General features: G+C 43.5%; 1 protein-coding gene across 18 annotated transcripts in view; it reads left to right on the forward strand.

The window, feature by feature from the left end:
- zc3h13 (zinc finger CCCH-type containing 13) overlaps positions 1–16,570 on the forward strand; it is a 100,837-nt gene that overhangs the window by 52,753 nt on the left and 31,514 nt on the right. For 15 of the 18 annotated variants that reach the window (XM_078559487.1, XM_078559505.1, XM_078559498.1 and 12 more), the window contains 4 exons: positions 922–1,229; positions 8,523–10,091; positions 12,739–12,930; positions 15,258–15,753. In XM_078559487.1, coding sequence (XP_078415613.1) covers positions 922–1,229; positions 8,523–10,091; positions 12,739–12,930; positions 15,258–15,753 — 2,565 coding nt within the window. The remainder of the gene's footprint in view (positions 1–921; positions 1,230–8,522; positions 10,092–12,738; positions 12,931–15,257; positions 15,754–16,570) is intronic. The other 3 variants (XM_078559488.1, XM_078559490.1, XM_078559493.1) reach the window with 1 other exon arrangement.

The following is a 16,570-nucleotide window of genomic DNA, read 5'->3' on the forward strand; positions in this document are numbered from 1 at the left end:
GATGAAGTAACAGAGCAGATTGATGAAGGGAATGCAATGGATGTTTATATGGATTTTAAGAAAGCGTTTGACAAAACACCACATAAAAGGCTGGTTAATAAAATTGAGGCTCATGGAATAAGAAGGTCAGTTTCAGTTGGGATAAAAAATTGGCTTAAAGACAGAAAACAGCGTTTTGTGGTAAATGGTTGTTTTTCAGACAGGAGGATGGTAGATTGATGTTCTGCAAGGTTTAGCGCTAGGACCACTGCTTTTTTGATATATACAAATAACTTGGACATTGGTATCATCAGCAAGTTTTGAAATTTCAAAATTGGAGGAGTGGCAGTGAGAATGATACAAATCGACTACAACAGGTCACAGGCTAACTGAATGGGCAGACAAGTGGCAGATGAGAGAGTGCGCTTAGAAAAGCATATGGGATCTTGGGCTTCATAAATTGAGACACTGATTAGAAAAGCCAGGACGTTATGCTGAACAAAGCTCTGAATAGGCCACAATGAGAGTATTGGGTCCAGTTCTAGTCGTCACGCTTTAGGTGAGATGTGAAGGTCTTTGAGAGGGTGCAGAGGAGATTTACCAGAATGGTCCCAGGGTTGGGGATTTTAGCAACAAGGTTAGGTTGGAGAAGCTAGGGGATGTTCTCCTTGGAGCAAAGGAGATTGAGGGTAATAGAGGTGTACAAGATTAAGAGAAATTTGGATAAGGTAGATGAGGAAAATCTCTTCCCATTAGCCATAACTCAGAATGAGAAAACTAAACCTAACATTAATTGTGAAGCTGTTGAAACACTGGTTTCTTGTGTCTCCTTTTCATCAACACCAAGGGAATAGATCTGATATTTGCAAAATCACAACACTATTTGAAGACATATAAATACTTTAAGTATTTGAATAAACTTTTAAAATGTTACCCTTCTAGCAGATCACCTTCTTCCCAGAGACAACATCAAACTCCCACAGTATCTAGACATCATTCTCCATCATCACGCTCCGGTTCACCTGGAACGAGACGATCGACTTCCCCACACCACAAGCGATCCACTTCGCCAAGCTACCATCGTGCTGCATCTCCTTCTCGAAGACGTTCCCCTTCACCATATGCTCCACGTTCTTCATCGCCGCATAGAAAGCAGAGTCCAGTAAGACATAGGTCCTCTGGCAGGGAAAAAAGCAAACATGAACAAGAAAAATCGCCATTACAAGAGCGACGTCGTGAGAAAAGGGAAGGTAAAAACAAATGGCTTTTGAGAAAGATTAAGCTGAATTTAAGTGCATCCTATTTGTTTAACAAAAAGCTCTAATTTGTTGCATCAGATTTAACATATTTGAATATTCAATGATTAATGTACAATTGAGAGATAATCATATCTCTCAACTTTCATTTTTATATGTTGGTGCAAGTACTCATGTGCAGAGTAAGACACTAGTTCACACCTGCAATTCTCCACATAGTAATAGGAGTGAGTAGACAGAGAAAAAGATTCTCCAAATAGATGAAAGTTATTGACCCACAAACAGGATAGAAAATTGGCATATTATTCAATACATTGGACTTTGTGTACTTTTTAGAAACCAGTTAGAATAATAACTAGTAATAGAGTAATAGCAGTAACCTTGAAGCATGATACATGTTTGAGCTCACAAAGTGGGATAGAGAGATTGCCTTATCAGAAAAGATTGAGCAGTTTGGGTCTATACTCATTGGAGTTTCGAGGAATGAAGGGTCATCTGGTTGAAACATACAAGATTCTGAGGGGGCTGGACAGGGTAGATACTGAGAGGCTGTTTCCCCTGTGGGAGAGACTAGAGTTTAAAAATAAGGGGGTCTCCCATTTTAAGACTGAGGTGAGGTGGAATTTCTTGTCAGCATCATTAGCCTTTGAAATTATCTTCTCCAGAGAGCGGTGGAAACTGGGTTATTGATTAAATTTAGATAGATTTTTGACCTTCAAGGGAGCCAAAGGTTATGGGGACAGGCAGGAAAGTGGAGTCAAGGCCACAATCAGATCAGCCGTGATCTTATTGAATGGCGGAGCATGCTCGATCGACCAAGTGGCCTACTCCTGCTCCTATTCTTATGACCTCATAAGCTGAAATAGTGAGGTAGTCATGCCACTTTATAAATCATTGGTGCAACTATAATTAAAATACTTTGTACAGCTTTGGTTACCACAGTACCAAAAGGATATTGCAGCTATTGAAAGGATACAGAAGAGAGGAACCAGAATGACTGAGGCAATGTAGGGCTTGAATTTTGAGGAATAATTATGTAAGTTAAGCTTGCTTACACTGATAAAGGCTGAGAAGTGATATTACTGTTTTTGGGATTAGAAAAGGATTAGGTAATATAGACCATGGTTAGCAGTTTCACTGTTTCCAAAACAGTAGAACCTGGGGATGTGGCCTGCACTTCAAAGGGGAAATTTTAAACTAATCTGCAGAAACATTGGACTAGATTTAATGGCCGTGGTGGTGGGCCCGTCCAATGCCGGAGAACTGGTGGCAATCACACCAAGGCCGTCCCAAGTCCCCTCAATGCGATTAAAAGCCAAACAGGCACCTACCTGGTTATCATCAGGGTTCTGAGTTCTGCAGGGCAGATGTCCTGCCTCTGAGAACTGCCAGCCAGTAAGAGGCTGACAGATCTTTGCCCCCACCAGCACCACAGGGAGCAGTGAACAGTGCCAGCACAGGAGAAGGCCCCAGAGGAGAAGCAGCCCTGGAGCCCCGGAACCAGGCATTGCTTGGGGCCTAGCTGGGGGGGGGAAGGATTGGTGGGGGGCAGTGCTGTGGGCCAGTTTGAAGGGCAGCGGGATTCTTTACTCCGGGTTACTCCCTTGGGCGCAAGGTGCCCGCATGTGAGCAAACCTCTCTTCCAGAGGTGTGAGTGGGGAAGGTGACAGGTTCTCCACTCCACACCTTCCCTGCCCCATTAAACGGCCCACCCACCTCTCAGCCCGCCCCAGGATGCGTGAGGGAACATTAAATTCTGCCCATTATTTCAGTGCACAAGTGGATGTCTGTGGAATGGGCTCCCTATGGAGATAGTGGAGGCAGTTAGTATGAAATAATTCCAGCGCAAATAAGATAGATTTCTTCCAGCAGACAATATAGGATATAATATTTGATATATAACATATAAAATATGGAAAGTAGAGTATGCTTGGGAGTGTTGCGATCCCTGTTTGTTCTCATTCATTCACGGGATGTGGGCATCACTGGATGGGCCAGCGTTTATTGCCCATCCCTTCAGAATTGCCCCTCAGAAGGTGTGGTGAACTGCTTTTTTGAATCGTTGCAGTCCATGTGGTGTAGGTACACCCACAGTGCTGTTAGGAAAGGAGTTCCAGGATTTTGACCCAGCAACAGTGAAGGAACGGTGATAAACTTCCAGGTCAGGATGGTGAGTGATTTCCAGGTGGTGGTGTTCCCATCTATCTGCTGCCCTTGTCCTTTTAGATGGTAGTGGTCATGGGTTTGGAAGCTGCTGCCTAAGGAGCCTTGGTGAATTCCAGCAGCGCATCTTGTAGATGGTACACACTGCTGCTACTGTGCGTCGGGGGTGGAGGGAGTGAATGTTTGTGGATGTGGTACTAATCAAACGAGTTGCTTTGTCCTGGACGGTGTCAGACTTCTTGAGTGTTGTTGGAGCTGCACTCATCTAGGCAAGTGGGGAGTATTCCATCACACTCCTGACTTGTGCTTTGTAGATGGTGGACAGGCTTTGGGGAGTCAGGAGGTGAGTTACGCGTCACAGGATTCCTAGCCTCTGACTTGCTCTTGTAACCACAGTATTTGTAAGGCTAGTCCAGTTCAGTTTCTGGTCAATGGTAACCCCCAGAATGTTGATAATGTGGGATTCAGTGATGATAATGTCATCGAACGTCAAGGGGTGATGGTTATATTCTCTCTTGTTGGAGATGGTCATTGCCTGACACTTGTGTGATGCGAATGTTACTTGCCACTTGTCAGCCCAAACCTGGATATTGTCTAGGTCATGCTGCATTTGGACATGGACTGCTTCAGCATCTGAGGATTCGCAATGGTGCTGAACATTGTGCAATCATCAGCGAACATCCCCACTTCTGACCCTATGATGGAAGGAAGATCATTGATGAAGCAGCTGAAGATAGTTGAGCCTAGGACACTACCTTGAGGAACTCGTGTAGTGACGCCTTGGAGCTGAGATGACTGACCTCCAAAAACCAAAACCCATCTTCCTTTGTGCTAGATATGACCCCAACCAGTGAAGAGTTTTCCCTCTGATTCCCATTGACTCCAGTTTTGCTAGGGTTGCTTGATGCCACACTCGGTCAAATGCTGCCTTGATGTCAAGGGCAGTCACTCTCACCTCGGGAGTTCAGCTCTTTTGTCCATGCTTGAACCAAGGCTGTAATGAGGTCAGGAGCTGAGTGGCCCTGGCAGAACCCGAACTGGGAGTCAGTGAACAGGTTATTGCTAAATAAGTGCTGTTTGATAGCACTGTTGATGACCCCTTCCATTCCTTTACTGATGGTGGGGCGATAATTGGCTGGATTGGATTTGTCCTGCCTTTTGTGTACAGGACATACCTGTGCAATTTTCCACGTAGGATAGATGCCAGTGTTGTAGCTGTACAGGAACAGGTTGGTTAGGGGCACGGCAAGTTCTGGAGTACAAGCCTTCAGTACTATTGCCAGAATATTGTCAGGGCCCATAGCCTTTGCAGTATCCAGTGCCTTCATCTGTTTCTTGATATCACGTGGAGTGAATCGAATTGTCTGGAGACTGGCATCTGTGATGCTGGGACCCCCGGAGGAGGTTGCCACGCAACACTATGGAGTGTACCCTCAATGTGTAGGCGGGATTTTGTCTCCACAACAACTGTGCGGTGGTCACTCCTACTGATGCTATCATGGACAGATGCATCTGTGGCAGGCAGGTTGGTGAGGATGAGGTCAAATATGTTTTTCCCTCCACCTGCCACAGACCCAGTCTAACAGCTATGTCATTTAGGACTCAGCCAGCTCGGTCAGTAGCGGTGCTACTGAGCCACTTTGGTGATGGACATGGAAGCCCCCCACCCAGAGTATATTCTGCGCCCTTGCCATCCTCAGTGCTTCCTCCAAGTGACATCCAACATGGAGGAGCACTGATTCATCAGCTGAGGGAGGGTGGTACATGGTAATCAGCAGGAGGTTTCCTTGCCCATGTTTGACCTGTGCCATGAGACTTCATGAGTTGCAGAGTCGGTGTTGAGGACTCCCAGGGCAACTCCCTCCTGACTGTATACCACTGTGCCACCAACTCTGCTGGGCCTATCCTGCCGGTGGGACAGGACATACCCAGGGATGGTGATGGTGGTGTCTGGGACATTATCTGTAAGGTATGATCCTGTGTGGATGACGATGTCAGGCTGTTACTTGACTAGTCTCTGAGACAGTTCTCCCAATTTTGGCACTAGCTCCCAGATGTTAGTAAGGAGCACTTTGCAGGATCGACAGGACTGAGTTTACTGTTGTCGTTTCCGGTGCCTAGGCCGAAGCTGGGTGGTCCATCTGTTTTCATTTCTTTTTTGTGACTTTGTAGCGGTTTGATACAACTGAGTGGCTTGGTAGGCCATTTCAAAGGGCATATAAGAGTCAATCACATTGCTGTGGATCTGGAGTCACATAGGCCAGACCAGGTAAGAACGGCAGATTTCCTTCCCTAAAGGACTTTAGTGAATCAGATGGGTTTCTACAACAATCGACAATGGCTTCACGGTCATCATTAGACTTTTAATTCCAGATTTTTATTGAATTCAAACTCAAACCCAGGTCCCCAGAGCATTACCCTGGGTCTCTGGATTACTAGTCAAGCAACAATACCACTACGCCATCACCTCCCCTGTGGGGGAAATTGTGAACCAAAATAACCGAATTAACTGAATGACCACCCAGATGATGAAACTACCAATAAGATTTCACTTTTTGTAACTTGTATTTTAGCATGAATCAGAATCAATGTAAATTAAATATGTATTAATAGACAAAAGGTATTTTACTTGAAAAGATGAATTTCACTTTAAAAAGTTGATACAACAGGGATACGCCTCACAACATTACAAGCGCTTGCATCTTTACCCACACAAATGTGGCACTATGTGCAGTTCCAACGTTCTCTAACTTGGTCTCTGGTGGGTAGGATCTCTCAATTTCCCAGTTCGCTGGCAGGCGGATTCCATCCGAGGTCCGCCAAAGCATACATCTATGGATCCTCTCTCACTTGAGTCACATCAGACTTGCAGGGTAGCTTTCCAGCGTTCTTTTTCAACCGACCAACCAACATTACCCATTTCATGATCTGGCTCTTTGATACAAACTCTCAGCTCTTTTGCATGCCTGAGCTATTCACACTGCTTTTAGGATTCAGTCCCTTTTAACTCGCTCGAACATCATTTCCCCAGATGTTTCTGGTGTTCTTCTTTTCTCCTTATTGTGAAACAGAAAACTGATATTTTCATGGAGAGCCATGCTGGCTTCTTCTCACATGAATTCTGTGTTCCTCTTTCTGTTTCTGTCTGCTTTCTCTGTGTGTCTACATCCGTGTGCTGATTGCCTTCTGCCTCCAATTCTCCTTTGTGTCAAGCCACATAGCTTTTGTATCTTAATTTCCTCCCTTTTGATTCTGCTTCCGGGTCAAGAGCTGTCGGATCACTTGGAGCAGTATTTGTTATTATCCAAGAAAGTTGCAATTGACCCCTTCACAACTGATAAACTCTTGAAAGTCCTTTACAAACATTCTTTAAAATTATTACAGATTCCCCAAACATTTTAAAGTAATTACAAATTTTCCTTAGTGTTACTGTTCCGGTTCAAAGATCATTACAGGAGGAACAGAAGGTTTTGGATGTATGGTTCCTAAAGGTCTCCGTGACTATATGTTCCTTCCCTCATGTCTGATTCTGTTGTAGACTAATTGATACGAGATTGATTGCATAGCCAACAACTCCATTATAGTTCTGTCATGTGACTACCAGGATAGCAGAAGATGAACTAGATTGATCTTGATCTTTTTCTGTCTAACAATCCCTGTGTTCCAAAGCCCTTCTACTCTAAGGGGCTATAATATATCTATAATTTATTCTCGCATTCTTTCTTAATTTTATCACATCAATCAATGATTATTTTGATCTACTGTCTCTCTGTATAAACAAGTAATCTCCTGAAGATCATCCTCTTGTGTCAAGGTTCACCAAAGAAACATGGGAAATTATTCAGTCCTTGACACCAGAGGATATTTTAACTTTATTCTCCATTGTCTTGTATTCCTGTGACCCAAGTTTTTCCCATACCTGAAAGCATTTCTAATTTTTGCATGGCAATTCCTCAGGCTGCATCATGTCATTTAAAATGTGACTATTAGGCCACTCTGCGATAGCTGAGTTACTCCTTCCAACTTGTTCCCCCAAAGTGCAATGTTAACACAAATTGAATTTTTTTGTGACCATTTAAGTAACAGTGAGCGCTATGGCTCAATTGGTAGCACTATCAACTCAGATAGTTGTAGGTTTCAGGAGTTGAGCACAGAAATCAAGGCTGATTGCAGTGCAATCCTGAGGGCGTACTGCACTGTTGGAGGTGCTATTCATTCGGACGAGGCATTAAACTGAAACCTTGTTTTCCCTCTCCGGTGGATGTAAAAGTTCCCATGGCAATATTTTGAAGAAGAACAGGGGAGTTATCCTTGGTGTCCTGACCAATCACCATCACAAAAACAGATTATCTTATCATTATCACATTGCTGTTTATGGGAGCTTCTTGTACGTCAGTTGGCTGCTTTGTTTTCTGCATTATAGCCGTGACTTCACTACAAAGTACTTCATTGGCTGTAAAGCATTTGGGGACTTTCTGAGATCTTGAAATGTACTATACAAATACAAGCTGTTTCTTTAACTTGTAAAAGTGATACCAATGGCAAACTCCTTGAACTGCTAAACAGACCCATTCTTAAGGCCATTTTTGTCCCTTTAGGAATGCCATGTAAACTAGCCATCCTTGGTTATGTCTGCTACATGTTCCATTGTTCTAATGGGTTATGGGCTATATGGGGAGAATGAATAATACACTATTGTATTCTAATATTCTGATTTTTAAAAATCAACAGATTTTAATATCTTTCTGAAATTGCAAAGTTGAGTATTTCATTAAATTCATAAATTAGTGTAATGAAAGTTTTTTCTATTGTCCCCAGTAATAAGTGGTACTGACCATTCATTAAGTACCTTGCTCTGCCATCTCTAGAATCTAATCATTGTGGCTATTAATTGTATAAAATTCCTGAGGAATGATTAATTAATGCTTAAAACCATTAATAAAGATTTTAATACCTTATTGTTTTTCAGTTACAGGCAACATTCAGCCACTTAAAGTGACTCAAGTTCTCAACACAACAGGAATTAAAATTACCTGGATGTTTTATTTGCACAGGACATGCTTTGTCCAAATTAACTAATAAAGCTAATGTTGTTCCAACACTAATTACATATTTTCTTTTTAGAAAGCAAAGGAAAACGGGAACGAGAAAAGGAGAGCAAAGATAGCCGTGACCAGCGCGATTATGAACTGGATCAGAGTACTCTCCAAGAAAGAGATGAGCGAACGCACAGGGAAAGCCGTGATACTAGAAACAGTCGAGATCGCAAAGAAGTGAAAGACAACAGTGAGCGCAGAGAGTACAGGGAATCTCGTGAGACTCGTGATACAAGAGACACCCGAGATTACAGGGACAGCAAAGACTCTCGAGACCTGAGAGAGCAACGTACTGCACGAGATGCTCATGACTATAGAGAGAGCAGAGACTCCCATCGGAAAGATGAACAGTATCATGAGGACCGTAGTTACAGCCGAAGCCATGGCAGAGATGAAAATCCCCGAACTGACTCCAGGAGTGAGAGCAGGAATGACTCCAGGAGTGAGAGCAGGAATGACTCCAGGAGTGAGAACAGGAATGACTCCAGGGGTGAGAACAGGAATGACTCCAGGAGCGAGTGCAGGAATGACTCCAGGAGCGAGTGCAGGAATGACTCCAGGAGCGAAAGCAAGAATGACTCCAGGAGCGAGAGCAGGAATGATTCCAGGAGCGAGGGCAGGACTGACTTCAGAAGCGAGAGCAGGACTGACTCCAGGAGCGAGAGCAGGATTGACTCCAGGAGCGAGAGCAGGATTGACACCAGGGGCGAGAGCAGGATTGACACCAGGGGCGAGAGCAGAAATGACTCCAGGGGCGAGAGCAGGATTGACGCCAGGGGCGAGAGCAGGATTGATGCCAGGAGCGAAGGCAGGAATGACTCCAGGAGCGAGGGCAGGAATGACTCCAGGAGCGAGGGCAGGAATGACTCCAGGAGCGAGGGCAGGAATGACTCCAGGAGCGAGGGCAGGAATGACTCCAGGAGCGAGGGCAGGAATGACTCCAGGAGCGAGGGCAGGAATGACTCCAGGAGCGAGGGCAGGAATGACTCCAGGAGCGAGGGCAGGAATGACTCCAGGAGCGAGGGCCGGATAGACTCCAGGAGCGAGGGCCGGATAGACTCCAGGAGCGAGGGCCGGATAGACTCCAGGAGCGAGGGCCGGATAGACTCCAGGAGCGAGGGCCGGGTTGACACCAGGAGCGAGGGCAGGATTGACTCCAGGAGCGAGGGCAGGATTGACGCCAGGGGCGAGGGCAGGATTGACGCCAGGGGCGAGAGCAGGATTGACGCGAGGAGCGAGAGCAGGATTGACGCGAGGAGCGAGAGCAGGATTGACGCGAGGGGCGAGAGCAGGATTGACGCGAGGGGCGAGAACAGGGTTGACGCCAGGGGCGAGAGCAGGATTGACTCCAGGAGCGAGGGCAGGATTGACGCCAGGGGCGAGAGCAGAATTGACACCAGGAGCGAGAACAGGAATGACTCCAGGAGCGAGGGCAGGATTGACGCCAGGGGCGAGAGCAGAATTGACGCAAGGAGCGAGAGCAGGAGTGACGCCAAGAGCGAGAGCAGGATCGACACCAGGAGTGATGCCAGAAGTGAGTCCAGAAATGAAAGGACTGCCAAGGGGAGAGGGAGAGGATCAGATTTAACCGAAAAGGGTGAGATTTATACGTTTTTATTTTAGCCTTATGAGCTCCAGGTCCATTACCCAAGGTTTATTACCACCAGCGCACACAATTCCTGAGGGAAACTTCCAGAATCTTTTCTGGTGCAACCTTGGCAGGATAATAAAATCCAAATTAAATACTAGATGAGATAGTTCACTGAGAAATTTCTGCTGGTTATAATAGTGAAATCATAAATGCAATTTACAATTCTGCCAGCATTGCTGAACAGCATGAAAATCATCTCATGCATTACTTACTCAAGGTGAATGATGGGTGGCTTAATTTGAGTGAGAGGCCTGTAAGCAAATTTCAATTTACAAATCATCCCTGCTGATGAGTTATATTTGCCAATACTTGTCATTTTAAAAAGTTCACCTCCTTGAATGAATGAAAGTTTGTTGCTGAAAGAATGCAACAAATTTTTATTCTAAAGTAAATCTCACTCTGATGGGTGTAGCACACTTTTCCTTGTGTCAATAATGTGATATTTCCCTGGCTCATGGCCATAATCCCAATTTCTTTTGCTTTAGTGTTTGGGTCCTAACTTGCTTGGTCTGTTTGTTTTATCTGGCCCTTCTCCTTGGATGTAGCTGCATCCTCATGTCCTGGCTTGCTCAGCTCTGTCAAGATAAGGCCTGATCTAGCAGTTTTTCAGCATCTTCTTTCAGGTACCTGACCACAAATGGCATTTGCTGAAGTGTCCCACCTTCTAACTATCGCTTCCTAGCTGATGGTTTGTATTTTCTTCCCTTGCTGACAATCTTTCATGAGATGTGGGCGTCACTGGTAAGCCCAGCATTTGTTGTCCATCCCTAATTGTCTTTGCCCTGAGTGGCCTAATCAGAGGGTAGTTAAGAGTCAACCACATTGTCAGACCAGGTAAGGACATTAGTGAAACAGATGGGTTTTTACGACAATCGATGATAGTTTCATGATCACCGTTACTGAGACTAACTTTATATTCCAGATTTATTAATTGAGTTTAAATTCCACCAGCTGCTGTAGTGAGATTTGAATCCATGTTCCCAGAGCATTAGCCTGGGCCTCTGGATTATTAGTCCAGTGACATCGCTATGCCACCATCTCCCCCTGACCCTAAATTTCCTGGTTGTCTTGATGTATGGTTGGATTCATGTACATTTGAGTATATGGAATTGTGAAAGTAAAAGTTGACCTCTATTAAATTACCACAAATGAGCCAATTTTTAGGTTTTGTAAGTAGCAAATACCTTCCTGCTTAGATTGTTGGCATCATCCACCTTCTTTTACCAAGATAAGACAATGTCACTAAGCAGGTACCGGATGTGCAAATCAGATGCTGTTTTCCAATTTTTAAGCCAGCCACCCAGAACTACTCTGGATTCTGTGAAATCATCGATGATTACCTAAAAGTTAAATATTTTTGTGTAGAAAATACAATTGAAAGTGAGAGTACCACATGCTTAGAATTGGGAGTAGGAGACTACAATTTGGGTGACTTGCTCCGAATTAATACATAAGTAATGCCATTCCCATGAGCAGTGGGCACCTTGAATTGAAGGAACTTATCCCCTTGTCACATTCATCGATGATTTCACAGAATCCAGAGTAGTTCTGGGTGGCTGGCTTAAAAATTGGAAAACAACATCTGACCTGCACATCCAGTTCCTGCTTAGTGACATTGTCTTATCTTGGTAAAAGACGGTGGATGATGTCAACAATCCAAGCAGGAAGGTAGTTGCCACTTACAAAACCTAAAAATTGGCTCATTGGTGTCATTCACACCTGAGTCAAACCCCACTCCAGGATCTAGTCTGACACTTCAGTGTAATAATAAAAGGCTAATGTTGCACAACCACCACCAAAAAATTATCATTTTATACCAGTACTCTTTATGTTCAAATTACTTCAAAAGTAATTAATTGCCTGTGAGCCATTTGTAAAGTCCTGAGAATGTGAAAGGTGCTATATGCAAACAAGTTCTTTTTTTCCCTCGTGTCTCTTCTTGATGGAACTGAGGACCCTTGCTCAACTAAGAAATTGCATTTTTATAATCTCTAAGTAATCCATTGTTAAGCAGTGTTTGTCAACTGGTAGAATTTTTCCCCTGATATTCTTTAACAAGTTGTGATGCACCAGGAAAAGTGATTTTATTTGCACTACAACATGAAGAGTGCCTCTTCGCATGATCTTTTTGCTATTTTGGTCAAATTGACATATTACATTTCCTACAGGTCTTCACTTTACCTCTTCTAATCTGTGTTGCTACCTGTGCTTCCTGTAGTTTGTCAGATTGGTATGGAGGTTGTCCACACAAAGTGAAATGAGTAATAATTTACATTGTTCGGGTTGTCATACCACACAGCCCTTTATCATAGAAAAACTGTGGAATTAGTTTAGGAATTAGAGATGTTTCACTACAGCAAGGAATCTGAATAAGAAACAACATTCAACTCTGATTTTCACAATTTTAGGAGAGTGCGATCAATTTTTGTATTTGGCCTTAAATTCTGAAAGTCTTTTTTTTGTTCATTAGCAGAGAAACATCCTTGTGCTTTTTCAATGATAGAGCCAGGATTATGTTATAAAGAGGGTCTACATATTTCTGGTGAAGTGCTCATTTTGTATCACAAAATAAACAAATCTCTGATCTCTCCAGGGAGCCGCGGAACAACTAGAGGTGCTCAATTTGACACACACAGCACGAGCAGCAGTTACCATGAAAACTGGGATACAAGAAGTGGCTACACAGAAAGAGATCGATATGATCGAGACCAAAGCAGAGATGCTTCCTTTGATAGGCGTGCTCATACAGAAAGGGATAGGCGTGAAAATAGAGATCGAGAAAGAGGTATGGGCAGCAATTGATGATGACAGTTGGTACATTGAAGCCAAATTAGTCGTCTTCATAACCTGCCTCAAATCGATAAATGTTTCCTTTGAAAGTTCTCTGTATCCTACTTTTTGAATCAGGAAGGCCTATTTTCAATGTTGAAAGTAAATTTGAAATTTTGTTCTTGCCCTCTGAACTCAATGAGTTTTAAGGAGTGCTGAGGCAGGTGGGGACATGGGGGTTAGAGGTGGAAGTAGGCAGTCTATATGATATGGAGGACATGGAATTGAAAGCTCATCTGAGTGTCAGAAAGTCTGCTGAAGTTGTGAACGATCTGGCTCAGTCTGAGACTGTGACCAGAGACACGGAAGGAATCAGTAGCTAGGGAACAGAGATTTTGGTGGGGGTCAAGAGACTATGCTTCCCAATGTTTAATTGGAGGAAATTTCTGCTCATTCAGCACTGGATGTCGAACAAGCAGCATCAAATCAGAGGCAATGGAAGGATTGAAAAAAGTGGTGATGAAGTAGAGCTGGATGTTGTCAGCATACATGTGGAACAGGACATTGTGTTTTCAGATGATTTTGCCAGACGTTTTGGAATCTGTTTAAAATTGAAGACCTATCGTTGCACCTTCATGTCTCTGGAAAGTAATTATTTTTAAATTCTAATCCAACTGGTCCTGGTTCCTTCCAGATGAAATGGATCAAATGATGTTCATCACCTCTTTCTCACAAATAGCCTCTAAAATAATGCCAGGCTACCAGTGGGTGGAAAATCCATTGAACATGTCTGTGTCTCTCTCTCTCGTGCCTTCTCTCTCTCACTCTGTCTCGCGCCGCCTCTCGCCCCGCCCCGCCGCCTCTCGCCCCGCCGCGCCGCCTCTCGCCCCGCCGCGCCGCCTCTCGCCCTGCCGCACTCCCACCTCTCGCCCTCACTCTTTATCTCTCTATCTCCCTGTCTGTCTGTCTCTCTCTCTCTCTCTCTTGCACTCTCTTTTTCCTCTCCCTCTCTCTCTCTCTCTCTCTCCCCCCCACCCCCCTCTCATCTTTTCCTTAATCTGCATAATACAAAATAACAAGCTGGAAAAAACTGATATTGAGAACACTAGCTAAAATCATAATCCTACAATATCTTAAGAGTGAAAATTTCTGACAGTAACATCCAAAATTAGCAGGAGTCCAGCAACACTCAACAAGAAATATATTAAAATCACACAGGATCTTTCTATTGCTATAAAGTACAATTTATGTTTTTACATAATCTAAACATTAAGATTTAAGAAATAGGAGCAGGAGTAGGCCATTCAGCCCCTTGAGCCTGCTCCGCCATTCAATTAGATCACGCCATTTTCCCGCGCTATCCCTATACCCCTTGATATCTTTACGATCTAGAAATCTGTCGATCTCTGTCTTGAACACACTCAACAACTGAGCCTCCACAACCCTCTGGGGTAAAGAATTCCGAAGATATCCCACCCTCTGAGTGAAGAAATTCCTCCTCATCTCAGTCCTAGATGGCCTACCACTTATTCTGAGACTGTGTCCTCTGGTTGTAAACCCTCATAAGCAGGGGAAGCACCTTTCCTGCATCTACCTTGTTGAACCCTGTAAGAATTTTATATGTTTGGATGAGATTGTCTCTCATTCTTCTAAACTCTAGAGAATACAGGCCCAGTCTCCTCATCTCCCCTCATAGGACAGTTGTGCCATCCCAGGAATCAGTCTGGTGAACCTTTGTTGTAATCCTATGGCAAGCATACCCTTCCTTAGGTAAGGAGACCAAAGCTGTATGCAATACTCCAGGTGTTGTCTCTCCTAGGCTCTATACAACTGCAGCAACACTTATTTACTCCAGTACTCAAATTCTCTTGCAATAAAGGCCAACATACAATTTAATATATAATTCGAGGAAATATAGATTTAAATAAAACACTATATCTAAATATAGCTTTCACACCTGAAAAGTCCTAATTATTTCTCAAAGTTCCGCATTAGGCTCTGTGCTGAATATAATTAATTAATTATATTTTCTATTCCCCTCATTAAACATATAAAAGACAAGAAAACTGCTAAAAAATTATTGCATGTGAGCTTCAAGATGACTTTTTGACTGTGAAAGAATAGATGTGGAATTTTGCAATAGTAACTTTCAAAAAGGAATTTAATATATACTTGAAAAGGAAATTCTTGCAGCGTTATGGTGGAAAGAGAAAGAAGCAGGACTAATTGGGATAGGTGTCTCTAGAAGTGGGCACAGACACGATGGACCAAATAGTCTCCTTCTGTTCTTAAGATTCTATATGACTTGTTCTTTACTGATCCAGGTGCTCTTTTATTTTACAGACCACACAGCTAGTTCTGCTACACGACATCCAGGGCGGACTGATGATCATGATCATGAGGACAAAAAAGATGAGCGGAGATCAGATCGAGAAGAGAGGAGGGATGATAGGCTAAGGGAAAGAGAACGCGAAAGGGATCGTGACAAAGATCGAGATCGGGATAGAGAGCGAGAAAAGGAAAGGGAGTTAGATCGAGAGCGGGAACGAGAAAGAGTCCGTGAACGAGATCGAGAAAAAGAACGAGAAAAAGAACGGGAGCGTGACAGGGGCAAGGAGAGAGAGCGAGAGCGGGAAAGGGACAGGGAGAGAGACAGAGAAAGAGAAAGGGACAGAGAAAAGGAGAGAGAGAGGGAGAGGATTAAAGATAGGGACCGGGAGCGGGAGAAGCAAAAGGATTGGGATGAGAAAGATAAAGGAAGAGATGAACGCAAAGATAAAAAGGATGAACAGCGAGAGGATCGAGATTTGCGAGAAAGTCATGGAGAAAGAAAGACAAGGTAAATTCATTCTAAGTACATTTGCAAAGTTAATCCATATGTTTTAACAGAACAAATATTCAGTCTCACTGCTTGAACTACTTAAAGGCAAATTGACGAATGCATTGGGTTAAAGAAAAATTAGTCCAAAGTCTGATGCTGTTGCTAAATGCAGGTTGGAAGATCATTAATTGATTCCCCCGCACCCCCCCCACACATAATATTTTCATGACTTGGCTAATTTTGTGAATACTGACTACTAATCAATTATCAGCACCTATGTAAGTTAGCTTTCGCAAAACAGCAAAGCAACACACTTGCTGTTGCATAATGAAAAATCTTCTGGTAATTCTGATTCTTTTCAGTGGGGAAACAAAGTTGAAGTACTGTTTAATTTCTGTAGATCTTTTAAGTATCCTAAAAATGACAATATCCTTGGTCCCAGGATGCAGTCAGAATATTACGGCAGACTAAGAAGCATCTTTCGATATTCCTAATAGGGAATGTACCAAGAAAAGCATAAACATGAAATTCTTACATCGGAACATAGGACATACAATAAATAGTTTAAATGTATAAACTTGGCTGAGGCTGGGCAGATTGTCTTTTTGTGAGACACCCATTTGCAAGGTACATTTTCCTTCCTTGGGTCTTTCTCTGCCATAAACCACACTTGGCCAATAAGGCAGGCAGTTGATTGAGCGCTGCTCTCAGAGCTGAGCAAGAGCTGATTTGTTGCCTTCCTCAGGAGAAACTAACTTTTACTTACGGCTTCATAGTTGTAAGGCAGGCTTTGGGTATGTAACTAATTCACACTCTTGCCTTCCTTATTAATGCT

The sequence above is a fragment of the Cetorhinus maximus genome, chromosome 16, assembly GCF_964194155.1.
Source record: "Cetorhinus maximus chromosome 16, sCetMax3.hap1.1, whole genome shotgun sequence".
In the NCBI taxonomy this organism is placed as follows: domain Eukaryota; kingdom Metazoa; phylum Chordata; class Chondrichthyes; order Lamniformes; family Cetorhinidae; genus Cetorhinus; species Cetorhinus maximus.